General features: G+C 52.9%; 7 protein-coding genes across 7 annotated transcripts; 3 read left to right on the top strand and 4 right to left on the bottom strand.

Moving 5' to 3' along the window:
* Nucleotides 1-352: 352 nt before the first annotated feature.
* Nucleotides 353-2,832, top strand: SMAC4_08318 (uncharacterized protein). Its single transcript, XM_066090779.1, has 4 exons — nt 353-452; nt 534-711; nt 788-882; nt 972-2,832. The coding sequence occupies exons 2-4, from the start codon at nt 664-666 to the stop codon at nt 2,686-2,688; spliced, it is 1,860 nt and encodes a 619-aa protein (XP_065947502.1). The 5' UTR covers nt 353-452; nt 534-663; the 3' UTR covers nt 2,689-2,832.
* A 99-nt stretch (nt 2,833-2,931) lies between these two features.
* SMAC4_08319 (uncharacterized protein) lies at nt 2,932-5,080 on the bottom strand. Its single transcript, XM_066090780.1, has 4 exons — nt 3,898-5,080; nt 3,520-3,681; nt 3,284-3,421; nt 2,932-3,204 (listed from the first exon to the last, which is right to left on the bottom strand). Exons 1-4 carry the CDS (start codon nt 4,787-4,789, stop codon nt 3,053-3,055), a joined length of 1,344 nt encoding a protein of 447 aa, XP_065947501.1. The 5' UTR covers nt 4,790-5,080; the 3' UTR covers nt 2,932-3,052.
* A 746-nt stretch (nt 5,081-5,826) lies between these two features.
* On the top strand, nt 5,827-7,798 carry SMAC4_08320 (uncharacterized protein; the record flags this gene model as incomplete). Its single annotated transcript, XM_003344329.2, has 3 exons — nt 5,827-6,107; nt 6,169-6,443; nt 6,513-7,798. The coding sequence occupies exons 1-3, from the start codon at nt 5,992-5,994 to the stop codon at nt 7,796-7,798; spliced, it is 1,677 nt and encodes a 558-aa protein (XP_003344377.2). The 5' UTR covers nt 5,827-5,991.
* Nucleotides 7,799-7,834: 36 nt separating this feature from the next.
* SMAC4_08321 (uncharacterized protein) lies at nt 7,835-10,084 on the bottom strand. Its single transcript, XM_024655415.2, has 4 exons — nt 9,036-10,084; nt 8,784-8,952; nt 8,469-8,693; nt 7,835-8,400 (listed from the first exon to the last, which is right to left on the bottom strand). Exons 1-4 carry the CDS (start codon nt 9,799-9,801, stop codon nt 8,013-8,015), a joined length of 1,548 nt encoding a protein of 515 aa, XP_024511306.1. The 5' UTR covers nt 9,802-10,084; the 3' UTR covers nt 7,835-8,012.
* Nucleotides 10,085-10,984: 900 nt separating this feature from the next.
* On the top strand, nt 10,985-13,446 carry SMAC4_08322 (uncharacterized protein). The gene is made up of 3 exons (XM_024655414.2): nt 10,985-11,157; nt 11,210-12,656; nt 12,752-13,446. The coding sequence occupies exons 1-3, from the start codon at nt 11,022-11,024 to the stop codon at nt 13,227-13,229; spliced, it is 2,061 nt and encodes a 686-aa protein (XP_024511305.1). The 5' UTR covers nt 10,985-11,021; the 3' UTR covers nt 13,230-13,446.
* A 585-nt stretch (nt 13,447-14,031) lies between these two features.
* On the bottom strand, nt 14,032-15,032 carry SMAC4_08323 (uncharacterized protein). Its single transcript, XM_003344332.2, has 4 exons — nt 14,732-15,032; nt 14,518-14,589; nt 14,372-14,459; nt 14,032-14,314 (listed from the first exon to the last, which is right to left on the bottom strand). Exons 1-4 carry the CDS (start codon nt 14,892-14,894, stop codon nt 14,224-14,226), a joined length of 414 nt encoding a protein of 137 aa, XP_003344380.1. The 5' UTR covers nt 14,895-15,032; the 3' UTR covers nt 14,032-14,223.
* A 3,404-nt stretch (nt 15,033-18,436) lies between these two features.
* SMAC4_08325 (uncharacterized protein) lies at nt 18,437-19,197 on the bottom strand. Its single transcript, XM_024655413.2, has 4 exons — nt 18,968-19,197; nt 18,771-18,903; nt 18,533-18,712; nt 18,437-18,459 (listed from the first exon to the last, which is right to left on the bottom strand). The coding sequence occupies exons 1-4, from the start codon at nt 18,988-18,990 to the stop codon at nt 18,445-18,447; spliced, it is 351 nt and encodes a 116-aa protein (XP_024511304.1). The 5' UTR covers nt 18,991-19,197; the 3' UTR covers nt 18,437-18,444.
* Between the last annotated feature and the right edge of the window lie 709 nt (nt 19,198-19,906).

The raw sequence follows: 19,906 nt of genomic DNA, 5'->3' as shown, positions 1-19,906 counted from the left end.
TTGACTAATGTACATAGCCGAGAGCAAGGACGTATGCTGCATAATATGGCAATGGAGCGTTATGGACAAGAAGAACATTGTATAGAGCAAAGTGTATCTGGCGGAAAAGGAATGGGACTTGCGAGATGATGCGGCGTGGATGTGACAAGGACTATAAGCCGCCAAATGTCAAATCTGCAAATCTGCCAAAGAAACATGCCTCACATAATCTGCGCAGTAAACAGCAGAAACGATCGTCACCACTAGCTTAGATCTAACTTCGTGACTGATTGGATACGACAGCAAGTGAATGCCTCCGATACTCGGCACCAACGAGCTACTCCTTAGCAACCCGCTCACTCACTTGCTCGCTCACCCAACATCCCACCCTTGACTCATCCCCTTGTTCAGAACTTATTGTGAGGTAAACAGAAGTCAGGTCAAACTGGCAAGAACGACACCCCTAATTTTATGTAAGCCACGTTTATGGGGCTTGCCCCTCAGCTGCCTCGCCATCTTGGACAGTTGGTTGTAACCAGCTAACCGGAAGACAGCATCACGTTAGGCCAGAAACCAGTAGAGAAGGTGCTCACACCAGCACTAAGCAAAATCTATATCATCAACGCAGCATCGCAGCTCGCTTTACCACTTCTCCGCGCCACCTGGCACCCGGTCACGTACACGATGCGTACGTTCGAGCTTGGGGATTCTATACCTTCGGAGACCGCTCATGTATGCACCCATGCCCAAGCATGTGCAGTCACCACTTTCACAATGCCTCTCGCTGACCTTACGTTGCTGTATCTAGGCCGTGAGTGTGTCACTCCCAACATGGAGTGCCAATGTCGGCTATGAGGAGGGTCAGGATTGGGTTGTTAAGCGCATGACAACGGGGTATCCTCGGTACGTGTGCGCCTGTCGTCAGACACCATAATCACTACGGTCATAATGTCTCGATCAGCACTGCAGTTGTACTGACCAGCTTCTGTCAGCTTCTTTATCCACCGGAGCATTCAGGCCTTTGCTGCTGACATTGTGGCCAAACATGTTAATACCAAGGCCAAGGGACCTGGCGATACCATAGCCATGCTCTTTCCGACGCCGACCAGTGCCTCTCGCTGCGTTGACTTCATGCGTTCGCGAGCACCTGTTGATATCAACAGCAACCTCCAGGTCATCAACCTCGTTCTTGACATGTCAAAGCCCGAGGCGCGTGCCCTGGAGCCCCTCTGTCCCTCGATCTCTGCTGTCATCATGCCACAGGACGGCTTTCCGTTCGCAAAGCAATACTGGCAGCATAGTGGAGATGGTGTTTCTAGCCGCCGGGCCGAGTTCTGCCACGGCTTGTTCAAAGACGGCTTACTGCGTCCTGATATTGAACTCCGGAGCGTAGATGCCTCTGCTTCAGCAAAGCCGTGTCGCGGTCCTAAGCGCTACCAACGGCAGGCTTCGCTTGACGTCGGAGGAAACCAACAGCCGAATGTGCATGGGAATGGCAACAGGACCACCGGAGAGACTGCCATTATACAGGAGACTTCCCGTTTTCTAGAAGAGCGTTTTGGCAGAAATCTCGACCTCTCCTTTGTCCAACCTGCCAAGTCCGCCATCAAGAGACGAATTGCCGGAGCACTGCGGAGTGCTGACCATGACCTGGGAGGTTCTCCTTCGCTGTCGGAAAAGCAGATGAGCTCAAACACCCGCGGCATTGCCAATCTTCGCGAGGATGATATCTATCTCTTCCCGTGCGGAATGAACGCTATTTTCCATGCCCACAGAGCGCTGTACTCCATACGCACCCCACCGGGCAGCACGCCGCTAAAAAGCGTCAACTTTGGCTTCCCCTACGTCGATACACTCAAGATTCTCGAGAAGTTCAACCCCTCCGGTGCCTTGTTCTACGGCCGTGCCTCCGAGTCCGACCTCGACGACTTGCAGGCTCGCCTCGAGGCCGGAGAGCGGTATCTTGCTCTGTTTTGTGAATTTCCGGGCAACCCCATCCTCACTTGTCCCAACCTGGTCCGGATTCGGGAGCTGGCAGACAAGTACGAATTTGCTGTTGTCGTGGACGAGACGATTGGCACATTTGCAAATGTCAATGTCCTCCAGTTTGCGGACATTGTTGTCAGCAGTCTCACAAAGATTTTCAGCGGCGACTGCAACGTCATGGGTGGCGGTGCTATACTCAACCCCAACTCGCGATACTATTCAGCCCTGAAGGCTTTTGTCCAGAAAGAGTTCGAGGACACCTACTGGCCGGAGGATGTCATCTTCATGGAGCGCAACAGCAGAGACTTTGTCGCACGCATAGACCGAGTCAATGCAAATGCCGAGGCCATTTGCCGTGTCCTTAAAGATCATCCCCTCGTCAAGACCCTCTACTACCCCAAGTACAACGATTCACGGGCCAACTATGAAGCGGTCAAGCTGCCACAGGGAGGCTACAGCGGGCTTGTTTCTGTAGTCTTTAAGCAGAAGGAGCAGGCTGTGGCATTTTACGATGCGATTGAGACGGCCAAAGGACCAAGCTTGGGAACCAACTTCACACTGACTTCGCCCTATGTGCTCCTGGCGCATTATCAGGAGCTAGACTGGGCTGAGCAGTATGGTGTTGACAGGGACCTGATACGGATCAGTGTCGGGTTGGAGGAAACAGACGAGCTTGTCAACGTGTTTACCAGAGCACTGAAAGTTGCTGAGGAACAATCTTAGTATTCCTGAAAGCAATGTCAGGTAGTGTATGCCTACAAACATAATTACGTTGAGCTGAGTCTCGCGAGTACGGAGTAAGCACTGGCGGAATGAGAGTGAAACAATGCGAATCAACGTGTCTTCTTCCCATCCCACACATGTGTCCTCGATACATCCTTTGTCAACGCCCATAGCCACTCGGCTGGACCCAATCTACTCAAAAGACCGACTGACCTCCCAAGCGTATCACACCCAAACGAACATCAGTAGCAAAGTACAAACACAGAATGAGAAAACTGGAACGAGGTTTCATCGTGGTGAAATTCGCTAACAAGGGGTATTCCACGAGATCAATATTACCAGCCAAGCAGATAAGATACACCCTCTACATCACGATGCACGGCCCATCATTTGTATCGACGTAGGCCTCGCCCAACAACTCCCTGCGTCTCTCTAGCTCATTGTAACGCTGTTTTTCTTTCGTTTCCTTAGGGAACCACTTTTCCATATAAGACATCAATTTCCAGTCGATGTGGGCTGTGGTTCGCAAGAGCGAAGCACGTTAGTGACATACGCACAATAATGGTTCCCGGACGAAGCTGATAGATGCCCTTACCTTCAGTTGCAGATAGCACGGTTTTTGCTCGACAGAGAGGGCACAGCTCTTTATTCCTGTTTTGCATCTTGATCATGCACCTGATGCAAAACATGTGGTCACAGTCCAGCCGCACGGGGAGCCAGCAGATTGAGTAACCTGTCATCCATCGTGGTCAGTTTCAACATACCAAATAAGTCTGTAGGGGTGGGTCAGGTCTAAAACGTAACGTAGACCTGCTGGGCTAGCATGCGTACATATAGTGCATGTATAATCCACAATTTGAGGAACACGGCTGAGTACTTCGCAAGCCATCTGTGAGCAAATATCCTTGGCGATACTCCCAACGATGAAGGGGGCAGAGCTCATGGCCTTTGGAAACTCTGTCTTGACGCCCAACGACGTTTGTTTGTCGAATTCTGCTTGACAGTTAGCCTCCGATCTTGTCGTACTCTCGTCATATTCAGACGATGTTCTCTCAACATAACACACGCAAATTGACTCTTTGCTTTTCGCTCTCTCACTCCCTCCTCCTTCCCTACTACTCCTTTCCGTCCTCTTGGTCTTTGTTTTTTTTTTCCTCTTTCTCTCTCTCGTTGTTGACATAATTTGCTCCGCTCTGTGCTAGGACTTACTCTTGATTATCTTGGTAACCGCTGTCCGGTTAAGCTCTTGGAACTTGAAATTCTTCAATAGAGTTGCGTTGAGTTCGAGGAAGCGTGTGTAAGCCTCTGCGCTGGCCTTGAGTTTGAACTTTTGCAACAGCTGTCGCTTGCTGACCTCATCCTGGAACCAGACAAGCTGCTTCCGCGCCTTCTCGCTATCCCGCGGACCCGTGGCTGTTTCGGCGGTCGAAAAGAATATCTGGGCGGCCAGGTAGAGTTCAAAGATCTCCCGCCAACGGTAGAGGTCCGATTTTGCAAACTGAATAACTCCCTTGCGGGGCCGAGCCAAACGTGCGATCTCGTTTCCAAGCAGCTGTATGCCATCATTCATGGACTGACGCTCTTGGGTTTGTAGCGAGTCTAGCTCAACCACATCTGTTTGTAGGATGTTGAAGAACTGCGCGTCCGAGTTCAGTGGAATATCGACCCATCCAGCATCCTGGGCTTCCGCCAAAGTCTTGGGCGACGAGGTGAGGTTTTCCAACGGTACAAACGGCGACGAGTCGGGGGGCGCGATAGCAAGGGCGCCGGCGGGCGTGGTGGGCTCTGAGGCCGGCGCGGGCTCTCCCTCTGTGAGAAGATTCGGGAGCGCATCGAATCGTAGACAAGTGGTACTGGCCGAGGGACGCACTACCAGTTTGGGGCGGAGGATATGGGAGTTCTCTACCCTGAGCCTGTACTCTGCGTTGTGGTCGGCCAGGAGCCTGTGTAGAGTGTCGGGATCATAGCCGTTGCGAATAAGTTCCTCCCGCACCTTGCCCAGGAGCTTCTTGAGCTGACCATACGGGATGGCTTTGTCTACCCAATGCTGAGGGTAGCTCTCCCCCTGCAGGGCCTCCTTGAACGAGTGACCGAATTTCATTGTAGCGACATGACCATGCAAAAGTCTTGATATGCGTTCAGAGGCGTGGTCATGGCGAGTAACTGTAGGATCGGGAAGGGCGAGGGGCAATCGTGCGAGTCGCGTGGTGCGACAACGAATACTACTAGGTTTCGGTCTAGGTCGGGGCGTGAGTCGGCAGCAGGTGTTGAAAGAGGAAATTCGGAATCTCGCCGGAATCGGGTCGGAACGTTGAAGCGCGCGAACGGTTGATGTTGATGAATTGACTCAACTGACTGCGCGCACCAGTGATGTTAGACCTGAGTGCGACCTGAGTGTGTGCTCGTTGGCCCTTCCAAGCTGAGGGCAATGGCAATCGAATGAATGACCTGTTTGCTAGTCGCATGGCCATTCTGGCCCGACCGCTGGACTTGGACTTTCTCTTGGTTGCGTCCGTCGCCTGTCCTTGGCCAAAAATGGCACCTACTACACAGTAGTGTAAAAAGGAAGGTAGGGGAGAGAGGTCTGCACTACACAATCCAAAGATGCCCCTGCTGTGTACTGCGTAGGCACTGAGACGAGTGAAACTATTGTTTGATCTCGGAAAGGGATGGACATCATCTTCTTTCATCATGCTGTCTACCTCTTATCAGTCGTCCTTTCACACTGTTCTAGACGCTCCTCCGCCTCCCTCAAACCCTAAACGGTGTACAGGACACGGCCAAGGTGGTGGCCATGTGGTGGTTTCCGTAAATGAAGAAGGCGAGGATTCCTTTGATTGAAAGGGCCGATCAAGGTTCCCCAGCACGCCCAGCACAACGAACAACAGCGGGCATCTACCTAGGTAGCGTAAGGTACTTCCGGGTACTCTGGTCGCTGCCTCCACGTGCTGGTAAATGTACTGCGAGCTTGTACTGAGGTGTACCTGCTTTCGCTCTGTGAAAATAGGCAACTCAAGTGAAAGGTCTGGACCCTTGTTGTACCACAGCAGGTATCTCCCGCCCCACCTCTACCTGCTGCCTGTAGCCCGTGTACCACCCGACCCCGCCACAGTACTATTATTTTTTTTTGGATAGTGTCACTATCACAAAAGCACCTACCTACACAACAACTTAGGTGTGCTGCATATCATGCTAGGCTTCTTTTTTGCCTGGCCGATTCTGTCTCTCACCATCACAGCCTCATTAATCGCCATCTTCTCGCTACCCATCTAATTCATTTCACCAGCCGTCTGAGATTTCCTGATGGGTGCCGAGCAATCAGCCCCGCGGGCCGGTGGCCAGGCCTCTGCTGCCGTACTAGAGCGCAAGACATGCTATTATGAGGTTCTAGGAGTAGACCGCCAGGCTGCCGATACCGAGTGAGCTCTTTTCTATCGCAGATGCTGCAAGTTTGCACACTGTACTGACGAGTTCAGGTAGAATTCGAAAAGCCTACAAAAGGAAGGCTCTCGAGCTGCATCCTGACCGTAACTACAATGATGAAGAGAATGCAACCCGGAAATTCGCCGAAGTACAGACGGCCTACGAGATCCTGTCGGATCCTCAGGAACGCGCCTGGTACGATTCCCATCGTGAGGCTATCCTCACTGGTCAGACAGATGTCTCTGGCGCTGAGCCATCTGGCCATGATGGGACTAGTTACACCTCCGCAACAGCCATCTTCACCCTGATGGGCCGCTTCAACTCGAGCGTGCGTATGGATGACAGCCCTAGTGGCTTCTTTGGTATTCTTAATTCGTTTTTCGACCAACTCGCGGCCGAAGAGACCGCGGCGGCAGAGTGGGAAGGCCTCGTGCCAGTAGAATACCCAGCTTTTGGCCAGGCCGGTGACGACTACGATTCCGTTGCGAAGTCATTCTACAAGATCTGGTCAGGCTTCGCTACCAAGAAGACGTTCAGTTGGAAGGACAAATATCGCCTTAGCGATGCCCCTGACCGTAGAGTCCGCAGACTCATGGAGAAGGAAAACCGCAAGTTTCGTGAGGAGGGCATCCGCGAATTCAACGATGCCGTCATATCCCTCGTGTCGTTTGTCAGGAAACGTGATCCCCGGTACGTTCCCAACACGCAATCCGAGTCTGAACGCCAACAGATCCTACGAAATTCTGCCGCTGCCCAGGCCGCCCGCTCACGAGCCGCCAACCAGGAGAAGCTGGCCGAGTACGTGGTGCCGGACTGGGCTCAGGCGCGGGATGATGAAGAGCAGCTGCTTAGCGAGTTTTCTCTCACTTCCGAGGATGAGTCCGAGCTCGAGGTCCTCGAATGCGTCGTCTGCAACAAGACGTTCAAGAGTGAAAAGCAATTCGAGGCACATGAGAAAAGCAAGAAGCACGTCAAAGCCGTCCAGCAACTGCGAAGGCAGATGAAAAAGGAAAACGCCGATTTGGATCTGGATGTAGAGAGCTTTGCCAATTCGACCCCCTCCCCTCAGCCGCAGATTTCCCAAGAAACAGATATGGACGCTGGTGATGATACCGCAAACCGACCCTTAGGCTTTATAGATGGCAAGACGCAAAACCAGGAGGATGATCACCAAAGTGTCGAAACACGTGAGGAGCGTGGCCAAAGTGTAGCAGATGGCTCGAGTACGGAGGATGACGAGTATGCACCTCGATCAGCAGTCGAAAATCGATTCATGGTTGGAAGCGAATCTGGAGACCCCCAGTTTGACACATCAGAGCCTAAGGAAGGCATTGATTCTCTGGCTGACAATATTTCCAACCTTGAAGTTGGCGGGGCAGGACTAGACGGTGCCGGTAAAAAGTTAGGCAAAGCGAAATTGAAACGCGAGAAGAAGGCTGCGCGGCAAGCCGCTGAAGCAAGCGAACAAGGCTCGGTAAGTTGTAACTCCTATGCACTAAGAACAAATGGCGCGAATATTGTCTCCCTATATCGTACGGCACCCACTAACATGAAGCAACAGCACCTTTGCGCCGTCTGCAAAGAAACTTTCTCCTCTCGGACGAAGTTATTTGCCCACATCAAGGAACTGGATCATGCAGCCCCTCCACCAAAATTGACAAAGGGTGGTAAAAAAGCGAGACGCTAGAGAGTCCTTTGTTCTATCATCAGACCAGACGGTCCACCCCTGCCGTTAAGACTCTGTACAACATAGCATCGGTATAGCCACCTACCTTGTGTGCCTCAAACGTCTCTTATCCTCGATCTCATACTGGCTTGCAGTTGAGTGGGAGGTTTAGCGAAAAAGCGAGGCTCTGAATGCATCATGGCCCGTTTCCTGAGTCATTATTCCCCCCATGTCATTATGCTCCTAGAGCGGTTTCTCCATCGTCATCACTCTCTAGAGTTTCTACTTCATCAATGGCTTCGGCACGGCCTCCACCCTGCCCCCTGGCAGGGTCGTGCGGGGAAACGCTGATGATGGACTTGCCCTGAACATGCTTCACAGAACTCTTCCACATGTCCCAGTCGTCCTCATCCTTGATAAGAAACCCGATAAGCATACTAGGATCCATGTCGTCAATATGAAGTTGTCGCAACCGTCGAGTGTGGCACGTATCCAGTTCTTCTGCCGTGTACCCTTTCGGATCTTCGCGATAAGGGAGTGCGGGACGTGGGTGATGAGGGTCCAGGTAAAAGAGCCGTTGCCCTTGGACGCCGATGAAGTAATGGGAGGAGGAGGGACGACCGCTAATGGTCATGTTAGTGATGAGTAAATGCCTGGTGCCAGGTCACATGGCTGGGTTTCGAGGACTCACCCGGCTATACCTATCGACTGAGGTAACTGTAGAGTTGAGATAAGAGCCTCTTCGTATACTTGGTTGATCTTATCAATGCCGAGCCTTGTGCATACGAGAATGAGGGTTGGCTGGAAGCCGCGCCCATCTGGATTTGCAACTGCCATGAAGCTGTCTTCGTAAACATCCGGTAGGTCACCGGTTGAGTATACCCGCAGGCCCGACTCCTTCTCGTCCGTCAATGCCCTACAAATGTAAGCCGTACTGTCACACCAATCTCTTTCGTCTTCGCGGGCCAAGGAAGCTTCTTTTGTTTGCCCGGGGGCCATAACCTACTGTATGCATCGTGCAGTTGCCAATGGACCGAACCATTCACCAGGATATTTGCCACAGGCCGTGGCGCCGTATTTGACAAAGTTGTGTAGGGAAAATGGGGCGCGGGGATCGTCTGCAAATAGGGCAATAATGTCCTTTTCCGCGTCCAGGTCCGTCTCTCGCCTCCATTCTATACCATTGCTATTAGTTGTCACGCTTGTTGTTTTTCTTATTTTATTGCAAGCAAGCATGCCAAAAAGAGCAGCGACTTACCGCGACCAAGGCGAGCAACAAGTATAGCGTTTGCGAGAAGGCTTTGACCCGACCTGATCATGCATCCCCAGCCCGTATCAGACGAGAAACCCGTCAAGTCCGAAAATGTGGTCTTGATCCGCATTGCGAAAGACAGGGCATATGATGCTTGTGGGTCGCACGACCTCGGGATAAGGGCGAAGTCAGTGCGGTATGTCATCCATATACGAGACTCGAAGTCGTCGAGAAAGGCAGGCGGCCATCCACCATCTTGCCCGGGCTCTTCGTACGCCAAAGACGAATCATAACCACTCGCTACTGAATCCGACATCGTGTCGGACGGTCCAGGCGGGGGACCTGTTGGTGCTGCAGACGCTGAGGTGTCTGACGGGCAAGTCGCCGTCGTTGCCGCTACCAGTGGGAGCGATGACAAGGGCGGCGTATTGGTCGGGACGCCATCAGATTCTTGGTGCTGATGCGTACCGGGAGGCTGTGACTTGTCCAAGGGCGGTGTATCTGTTCTAAGTTGGGACAGGGACGACGACGACAACGGTGAGCCGTACTGCTTGGTGTCAAGCGTGTATGAACAGCCGAGACACCACACGGGCTCATTGATTGTGCGATTATTGACTGGCTCCCGGTCCCATATCCGGTGGAGGAAACGGCGGCTTACGCGTCCAACCTCGACAGCCCCAGCTCTGGCAGCCTCCATTGCGTTGGCCAGCTTTGGAGACGTGCTAGACACTGTTTCTTGCCAGCCGGTGCCACCAGGTCGCGAGGACGTCATGAATCTCTTGAATGCCCAGAGGCGAGGTGGGCCTGACGGATAGAAGGGAATGCCGGCAGAAGTCCAGCTTAAACCAGCCACGCAGAGCGTGCCCGAGGGACGGACTGGCTGAGGCTGGGTGAGCGAGATACGACCGAAATCAATGTATGTGTTGACCACTGGGTTGTCGATGGCCGGGATGGAGAAGGTGGGCGATGACTTCTGTCAAGTACTCGTGTGTGTAGGTGGAATCCAGGGTAGAGGGCCGGGAAAGAAGAAGCGTTGCGTTGTCAAGTCGAAGGTTGCCGGAAGGTAGTGTGTTGACTAGGTATAGATTGTCTTTGCCGACAGAGGAGTCTGGGGGCACTGGCAAAGCGTTAGTTAGTAGTCAGGCAAAGAGCCGTTCCGTAGGTAGGTAGACTACGAGGCCGGTAGTGTACCGGTAGGCAGGCAGGTTAGTGAGGTAGATCGAGGTAGGCTGAGGTAGGTAGGTAGATGCAAGTGTGAGTGTGAATTAACTCTTCCTCCCCAGGAGTTCTGCGTTGGCGAACAGGTGGTCCTCAATTGTTTTGCTCAGCTGCGATGAGCGGCGGGGGTGCCAAGTGAGGTAACGATGTCATCTGAGTCCCGTCGCTGAGGACAACTGAGTACATGCAGGGGCCCTATGATCGCTTTCTCCACCATAGGCAGGCCCACCTTTGTTGTTGTTGTCCTGTGGGTGGTACGTTATGTACGTACATAGTGGACTTTGAAGCAGCGTGCCTGCCGGTGCTTCATTCATGACGACTGGTCCTCAACAGCCCGACGAGGCAAGACCAAAGAGGTCCCAAAGGTAGGTACATACGCAAGTACCTCACTTGTAACTGCTAGTGGGTCCCTCTACAAACCGAGAGGCGCTATGTGCGTGCTGCCCACTTCATACTGCCCGGCCATGGGGTGCAGGCGTTACACATTGCAAAGCCTTCTCGCGTGCACCTACCTCGCTACCTATGGTAGAGCACTGTTTCCAAAGCGGGAAACAGGTTTGGCTACGACCAAGCGGCAAACGATATTTTCCACCGCCGCCTCTAGAAAAACCTTGACAACTAGCTGCTTTCCCCAGGCTGCTTCTTGATACTTGGTTTGCCACCGCCACAGGTCCTACAAGAGACCTCCCATCATCTATCCAGTCTCTACCGGCCCCCTTCAGAGTTGAACGTCTCGGTGGGCATTGATCCAGGCACAGCATCATCACGCCCGCTATGGCGCCCAAGAAGGGCAAACGGCCACATGCGGGACCCAAGAATGGCCGTGTGCGAGCTACAACCGCACAGAAGGCCCTACGAGACTTTGCAACCGAAGGTTTGGTCACGCGGGCGATAATTGCGAACAACCATGGTAGAGTCCCTCTTTACCTTTCATGCAGCTGCTCATCTAACACTGGACTTAGCGTTTACCATGCGGGATGAGGCTAGAAACACGACATCCCATCAACTTCCCTTGGGTACGAGTCTCAGGACGAAGCCTGTCCAGTTTGTGAGTGCCGGTTACATCGAGACGCTCAAGAAGCCCGAGCTGTCACCTGCTGCATCCCCCACCTTGGTTGGGATGGATGCCGCAGAAGAGATCCAACTTCAACTTGAGGAGATCCAGGAAGCTACGGCTGAAGCCGCTGCAGAAAATTCAAAGACGCTGGACATCGACATCACACAATCCGTGCCCAGCCCCAACGCTAGCGCCGATGACGAAACCGATCAGGTCCCGAAGGCAGGAGGCACCGTTGAAGCGACCGAGCAGCTATTTTTCTTCGATTTAGCCCGGGACGAAACTGTGGTGGGCACAGGTCACCCGCCCGTGGCGATTCCGGATCGCCAGCCGCTTTCTGACCATTCCGACTCGAGTGAGGAGATTATTCTTTTCAAAGGCAGAAATTCGCATATTCAGCCCACGACCCAGCCGGTTGACGAGAAAAGAAATCATGCTTTCAGCATTACTCAGCCGCCCAAGGTTGTCAGTACCACGGCCGTTAAAACTCTCACGACTACAAAGGTGGTCATCGCAGCCAGTACTACGTCTGAACAAGGAGGCATGCCCACATCCGCACCTAAGGAAAAGAATTCGAAGCGAGAGTCGAAGCGGGATTCAAAGCGCGCTCAGAAATACATGGAGGATGATGACGAGGATGAAATCCTTGCCGACTATATCGCCAATCTCGCGGATGACTCTGATGGGGATGACATCCTCACCAGCCACCTCAGGTCTTTCGCCAACCGCAGGGACCTAGGTGGAAACGAGAATGCTGTCAACTTTGGGAACGACTCGGATGATATGGATGCCATGTTTGAGACGGGCGGTAGCAACGCCAGCGATGACAGTGATGAAGACGACCGATTGGATATCGACGAGGAAGACATCGACGACGAGGAACTTGCTCGTCTCTTCGCTAAACAAGAGGAATTGGGCATGGGAAGCAATGAACTGATTCTGTTCTCAGAGGAGGCGGCTTTCAATGTTCGAAAGGTCAAGAATAAGAAGCGTGCAGGCCGAACCGGAGGGTTTCCCAGTGCCACCGCGGTGGCGGATGCCTTTGATGGTCTCGAATTGACTGATGCATGGGCCAACCCAGGGTTTATCCCACCCGGTCGGAATCGGCGCAGTAAACAACCTCCCAACTTCAACGTTTCGGACTCTGAGATGGAGTTAGTCTTAAAGACCGCGTGGCAGAAAGACAGGGAGAGGAAAAAGCAGCGCAAGCTCGAGCGGGAGGAATTGCGTGCCCAGGGCCTTTTAGGCAAAAATGTCAACCCAGACGACTTGCGCGTCAAGTATCTGACTGGGATGACACTTGACAACATCAAAACTGAGCTTGTGGCATTTCTCCTCACCACAGAAGAAAGGTATGCAGTCCGGGCCGGCTCATCCCCCATTTTCATTCCATGCTCCCCTACAAGCCTCGCGTCCAATTCAACTAATATGGCTCCTGCTTTTCCAGTCTCCAGTTCCCTCCAATGGATAAACAGGCTCGCAAGGTTCTGCACGAATTGGCCAACAAGTTCAAAATCAAATCCCAATCAACGGGAAAGGGTGACCAGCGCCGTCCGATCCTGTACCGCACCAAAGGGACCTTGAGATACAAAGAACACCGAATTGAAGAAGTGGTTGCTCATGTTGACCAAGCAGCGGTACGAATCAACCGGAAGTACTTCCACCGCCTTGATGCGAAGGGCAAACCCTCGTACAAAGCCCCGTCTGGTGGCGGCGGTGGACGTTCTGGTCACAACGCCGTCACCGTACGTGAAGGCGAGATCGTGGGGGCCTCAGCCCCGGAGCTAAGCCAGGAGAATAAGGGCCGCGCCATGCTGGAGAAAATGGGATGGAGTAAGGGAATGGGCCTCGGTAGCTCAGATAACAAGGGAATTTTGGAACCTGTGAAGCAGGTTGTCAAGCGGTCCAAGGCAGGTCTTGGATAAGATGCTGGGAGCCGACTTGCTTGCAGAGGACGGAATCATGTTACTATATACCAACTAGGTCGAATGCACTGGCTAAACAACCCTGAGGTATACTACGGCAAAGCTTGTACGTATCGATACTTGACGGGACCCGAATTTTACCATGCATACATATTAACTGGCTTGGTTGACGCTTGCACGCTTGTACACAGGAGCGGCGACCATCGTGGATAGAGGGAAGCAAGAGTGCGAAAGAACAGGAAATCAAGATGGGTCATTTGGAAAATAAACGATAGCTCTCTACCTCGTCGGGAAGACAACTATGTCCAGCCAAGCCCGTAAACACCAAATATAGAGAAAAGTACTCGGTTCGGTGCTCCAACTGCCAAAACCTGCCCCTCTGCCTAAACCGTCATCACAGGCAACCGTGGCTCGTTGACATAAACAAATGTAGTCCTTCGAAAATCGGCCAAGCTTCGAAGCCTTCTTTGATAAGACCAAACCAAGGGCTTGACTAATTCCGACAAATGTGCTCACTGACCATGCGCAGTGGCATTGGGTCAAGACAAATGTCAAAGTTCCAAATCCGTGGTCTCCTGGGCTGAATTTGCAGTAGTCGGTGGTTTCTTCCGTCAAAAGATATGGTTTCGCTTGTGTTCGTGGATGTCGCAGTTTTCGAGTCGTTGAAATGGCTGTGTCGTCACTGGTCGTGCAGAACGCGCTGTGCTCTTTGATCATATGCACGATTTCATTTCGTCCGAAACCCTGATGTCAAGGTATGTTATTGTACAATCGCAAGAACCCCATAAAGCCGTGAGAAGACATTGCCCCCAAAGATAATAAAAAAAAAAAGCAGACCATCCGTAACGCATTGCAATTAGAAGAGACGCCAAGCGGATTGTGTTGGAACCTCTGGCCAAAAGTCTCCTCGTAAGTGACACCCAAATGCCAACAAATCCTAATGCCCTAGACAGAAAATGAGAGGAAAGACACGAAACACCCTGTCACCGAGCACTTATTTCGTGCTGGAGGAGTACTTGGTAACGGCCTTGGTGCCTTCCGACACGGCGTGCTTGGCAAGCTCACCGGGGAGGATGAGGCGGACACTAGAAATGATGTGTTAGAAGCTTAGCCTGTTTCATGAGTAAGAACCGAGGACATACGAGGTCTGGATCTCGCGGGAGGAGATGGTGGACTTCTTGTTGTAGGCAGCGAGCTTGGAGGCCTCAGTAGCGACGCGCTCGAAGATATCTGATGATTATGTCAGAGATCCGTGCTTGATCGTTTATGTGCGCAGGTTGGCTCTTACCGTTGACGAAGGAGTTCAGGATAGACATGGCGCGGTTGGAGATACCGGTATCGGGGTGGACCTGCTTGAGGACTGAATTTTGAGTTAGTCAGGAATGCTGCAAACTCCGGAAGGCGCATCTTCGTGAGGGGACAGAGGTAAGACGCGACAAGATCGCATCATGCCACGCGGTCCCGTCCTCGCGCGGGGCAAAAAGTAGCGAATGGCAACTCACCCTTGTAGATGTAGGAGGAGTAGGTCTCCTTGCGGGCCTTGGTGCGCTTCTTCTTGTCGCCAGAGGCGGCAGTCTTCTTTCCGGCATCCTTCTTCTCGGGGGCCTTGGAGGCAGTAGCGGGGGCCTTGGAGGCGGGCTTCTTGTCGGCGGGCTTGGGAGGCATTTTGGGTGGTTTCGAAAGTTCGAGAATTAAAATTCAACAGATGGATATGCGTAAGTGGACGTGGGTACTTCAGTCGTGAATGGTCGCGGACAAAAGCTGAGAGAAGTGGTTGTTGGAAGGAGAAAATTGAGGTCGGCGAGGGGGGATGTGCCTTTTTGTAGCTGGACGCGCCGGGCGCTGGCACGGACTGATTGACTGATTGATCTGGGCGGTGCGCGAAAAGTGGAGCAGCATACCTGATTTGGTAGAAAAAAATACTGGCGCTCCTAAGGAAAGGTCCCCAACCTACAAGCCAGGTGCACAACCACTGAGCACTGAGTGCTTGGCATTTGCAGACCCATGCCGCGTTGGCTCGTGCGCTATGACAGCCCACCTGGAAAGGGAAATCATGGGGAATTTGAGAATCGATACAGCGGCACAGGCATGCATGTCGCTGTCCGCAAACCCGCAAGGGCCCCCGGGCTCTGCCGCGCCATTTGGAATCCGTGGCCCTACCAATGACACCCGGATCGAACCCCGACACCGATCCACTGGCCCGCTCCTTTCAAGCTCCGGGAGACGGGCGGGAGTCGGCGCTCAATCTTCTTGTGGTGGGTAACGCCTTATGAGCAATTGTGAAATTGCACATTGCGACGACACGAAACGGGTTCAACCTCATGTCACCGGGAAACATGGTCTGGGGCGCGGCCCCGATCTGTCCGTGATCTTCGCATTCCGCTGGCTGCTGATGACGGCGGGACTGACCTGGCTCGGGGCCTCTCGAGGGGGAACGGGAGAGACCGCTTTCAAATATCCTGTCCGGCTGCGGGCAGAGTACCCATATCGGTACCCATGGAGCCGGCGTACGTAATCAGAGGCTGTAGGGCAGAATGCACGACAAAATTTCTAGCAACACCATCCCCATCAATACCACGCCACGGGCGCTCGACATGATTGGCTCCCTAGGATCCCAACTCCATATTGCCAGAAGCCCGCGACAGGGCGAGAGTGCGGACTGAACCCCAGTGGCACATGACAAGTGCGGAGGAAGCTGAAATCGAACATCCGGGGAAAGTGCCGTTTCATCGGGTAGGGCTTAGATGGGGACACAGGATCCGCCTGATCGCTCATGGGATCCGGGTGTGCATGCCAAGTGCATTGTCACTTACCTCTAATGAGCCAGGCTTTCAAGTTTTTAATGATATGTCACCAACATTTGAAGCATACTGCACATTACACACGTGGGAAGGACTACAGATCTCAAAAATAGGGTTCGAAAATGAGGACAAAGGGCAAACTTGGAGCGACAAAAAAAAATCAAGCTGAAAGGGCCTCCGAGCCTGGAACAGTCGATGTGGAAAAAAGGACAAGATAAACTCCTCGATGGATGACCACGGTTGAGTTGTCATTCACCCACTTACCTTACAAGAGTAGATACCAGAAACACGGCAGGTTCGCCCTTGCTTAGGGTCAACTGCAAAATTTCGTTCATGAACCCGGATCCTTCAAATCATCCGGTCCCGACGCCAGATTGTGGTCTTGCGATGCCGGCAAGAAAAAAAGAAAAAGAAAAAAAAAGACGCGATGGGTGACTTCCGCGCCACAAATCTTCCAATGCGGTTATAGAAAGGGAGTCGGTCTCGCTGGGTGCACTTTCAGGTGAAAATTCCGGCCGAAGATGAAAGAACGCGCTGCCAGTGGTCTAAGGGCCACAAAATGGCAGGTAAAGTCGATAAGAAGTGAGGGGCTTTCTTCCAATATCGCAATTGCTGTCAAAGATATCGTAAAGGATACCGGCCCAGTCGTTGTCTGACGGTCAAAGACGCACGCGAGGGTCGGTGGACGGCATAGGTTTGCGTTGCAAATCAGCCAACATGTCGTGTTGATTGCGCCTCGGTCAGGGAAGAATCGCGGTGGAAAAAGTGTCAGCAAAAACTGCTGGTGCTGGACACCGGAATGATGGGCCTGGCTGATTTGACAATCATTAATGGCCGCGGGAGGTCGTCGGTCGCTGGTGGCTGGTGAATGTCGAAATGGATTCGCGAATGTCGCGTGCAAGGGCATGGAAAGAGTGACTGGCGAAGCCCTGGCTTGTTGGGCAGGCTTAATATTTGTAAAATCAGGGCAGCTCCATTAGTGCAGGAATTTCGAGCTTTTGATTGTTGTTAGGAGAGCCCCACGCTAGTAACTGACCAATGGGCGGTCATAGCCAAATTTTTGCTGACTACCCACACTCGCGTCGTGCACGCCCATTTTGGGATTAGCCCCAACGCCCCCCGATCAACAACCTCCGGAAAGCGTGGCTGATCCGTGTTGGCAGCGCCCTGACGCGAAAACTACTTAACTTGCACATCCCCCCGCCAGCCCTCATTCTCTTCCCACCTCACTACACTCTCCAACAACCAACTTCTGCTTTTTACGTCAACCGAAACGACGCGACCTCCGAGTCTTACCGCCTCAACGAATACCAGACTTTTCAACCACACCAACCAAACCATCAAAATGACTGGAGGCGGCAAGTCCGGCGGCAAGGCTAGCGGTTCCAAGAACGCGCAATCGTGAGTCGGCCCTTGTTTGCGCGCTGCTTTCCGCATCGCCAACTTTTGAAGCTGCGTTCTGAGCTCCGACATGGAGCCAGCGCCGTTGCGCCTGTCCATCGCGCTAACTTGCACTTTGTACAGCCGCTCTTCCAAGGCTGGTCTCGCTTTCCCCGTCGGTCGTGTTCACCGTCTCCTCCGCAAGGGCAACTACGCCCAGCGTGTCGGTGCCGGCGCTCCCGTCTATCTCGCTGCCGTCCTCGAGTACCTCGCTGCCGAAATTCTCGAGCTTGCGGGCAACGCTGCTCGCGACAACAAGAAGACTCGTATCATCCCCCGTCATCTTCAGCTTGCCATCCGCAACGATGAGGAGTTGAACAAGCTTCTTGGCCACGTCACCATCGCCCAGGGTGGTGTTCTCCCCAACATCCACCAAAGTACGTTCATACGGTTGCTCAGGTTTCAACGGACATGCTCTAATACGGTTTTCCTTTGCAGATCTCCTTCCCAAGAAGACCGGCAAGACTGGCAAGAACGCGAGCCAAGAACTTTAAAGCCGGAGCTTAGTTTAATTTCTGTTTTCTCTTCCCTTTTTTCTGGTTGGCACGTTGGGTTCATGAAATTGGGGTTCACGGTCTAGGGTCAACGGTTGCTTTTTCATGTTTGGGCTGTACATTATCCCCGTCAACGGCGATGGGTCATGAATGAGAATACCTTTTGAGCATCAATCGAAAGTGCCGTTAATATCTCCATCGTTTTCAAGTCCCGTTTGTCTAGTCATTGAAATGCCCGATAGTTGCCGCTACGCCATGGTGAACAGATTATGAGTGATGAACTTGAGTCTCCGCTGGTGTTGAACAGCTACCCGGCCATTTTGTCTGCCTGGTTTAGGTCCCCATTCCAGAAAGTGATGCACGCGGCGTCTAGACCCCAAAGATCCCTTAACGTAAACTAGCTTGAATGTGTCTGTTCGATACCATCTGGAAATATCAACGATGGACGGCGGGCAACATGCGGCCCGGCTTCTCAGAACTTCAACGGCGGAGGAGCTGTGATGGAGGCCAAAGACGTTAGGAGATGGCAATGTGAAAAGTCACATGGAGCAGAGGGGCGCGAACTTACCGTCCACAATGTGAGCGGGCAGGTTTCTCTCGTATTTTGAGCCTGAAATTTCATTAGTAAGACTTCTCGCTGTGCTTGATCGCAAGTGAATGACTGCTTGCCTCCAGGAGAAAGTGGGTGAGCGAACGGATCGGGATGCTTCCAGTGGTCCAGGAGCTTCTCCGTCTCTTTCAAAAGCACCTGGAGCAATTGGTCAGCTAGGGCAGACTCCCATGCTTCGCGGAGACCGAATGCGTACCCGTAGATGTCTAGGATCGTGTACGTCGCGGTTCTTCTCGAACAGGGAGCGAATGTAGAGGGCCTGGCCGCGCCATAACTGCCGATTGACAGCCCAGTCGAGCGAGAGCTTCAAGGAGCGTCGGTAAAGGGACCTGTCAACAGAATGCGTGAGATCCTTGTTCTTGTCGCCATGATGGAAGACATGGATATACTGACAAGACGGCCGGTCGCGTCGACATGGTGGATTAAACTGACTCGGTCACCGTGGGTCCCGCTCCGGGAGCTTTGACAAAACGTATTGTGTGGGCGTATGGGTAACCTCTTTGGTCCAGCGACTAGGCCTGTGCCTCTTTGGCTGCAGTAGAGACAGGTAGTAATCGGCTGTCGTGCGATTCCGGGCTGAGGCTGTTCAGGTCGACGAAAAGGCAGGATGATGAGGGGATCCGCATTTGGGAAAGAGGTACGTTGATACCGGGACCTCAATTCCTGCGTAGGCGACGGGATTGGAGGGCTTGGCAGGCCGCACGTTCCTTTCCATGCTCAAAGTTAGCTGCCTAAGGCAACAAATCAGATCGATTCCTTCACCTACTACATGGTGTAAGTGTAATCAGGTTTGCCAAGGCACACGAGCCTTGTCCTGCTTGGGTGCCGAAAATCGAGACGTCAATATTGGCGGAGCATCAGGAACAGCCTGAAAATGTACATGGCACATGTGCCTCGAGCGGCACTCTTGACTTAGCAAGGGGAGTCATAGGTCCCTATGAGGAAGTGAGGTATATCGAGGTAGTCTTAAAGAGCCTTGACAGGTGGCTAATCCGGCATCCGTTGCCTATGAAATCCGTTACTCCCGATCGGTGTGAACGGTGACCCGGACGGATGGACGAACCAGAGGTCCAAGCGTCTCCGGCTTGTTACCCATTCTCTCTACTCCAAGTACGGACAACAGGAGACGATGGGAGGGGCAGCGTTGCAGGATGTGCTGCTAGGGAACGGTTTCCATACTACCGAGCGAACCGAGCGAGCACATACCTAGACGTTGCTTTGAACCTTCACCGCTATAAATGCTGTCGAATTGTAGGTAATGAACCAAGGTGGACTTGTACGCGGCCTGTCAGTAAGGCCCGCCGTCTTCCGGGGACCTTTCAACCCAAAGTT

Source organism: Sordaria macrospora, chromosome 6 (genome assembly GCF_033870435.1).
Source record: "Sordaria macrospora chromosome 6, complete sequence".
Classification (NCBI taxonomy): Eukaryota; Fungi; Ascomycota; class Sordariomycetes; order Sordariales; family Sordariaceae; genus Sordaria; species Sordaria macrospora.
This window is presented reverse-complemented; position numbering and strand designations above follow the sequence as displayed.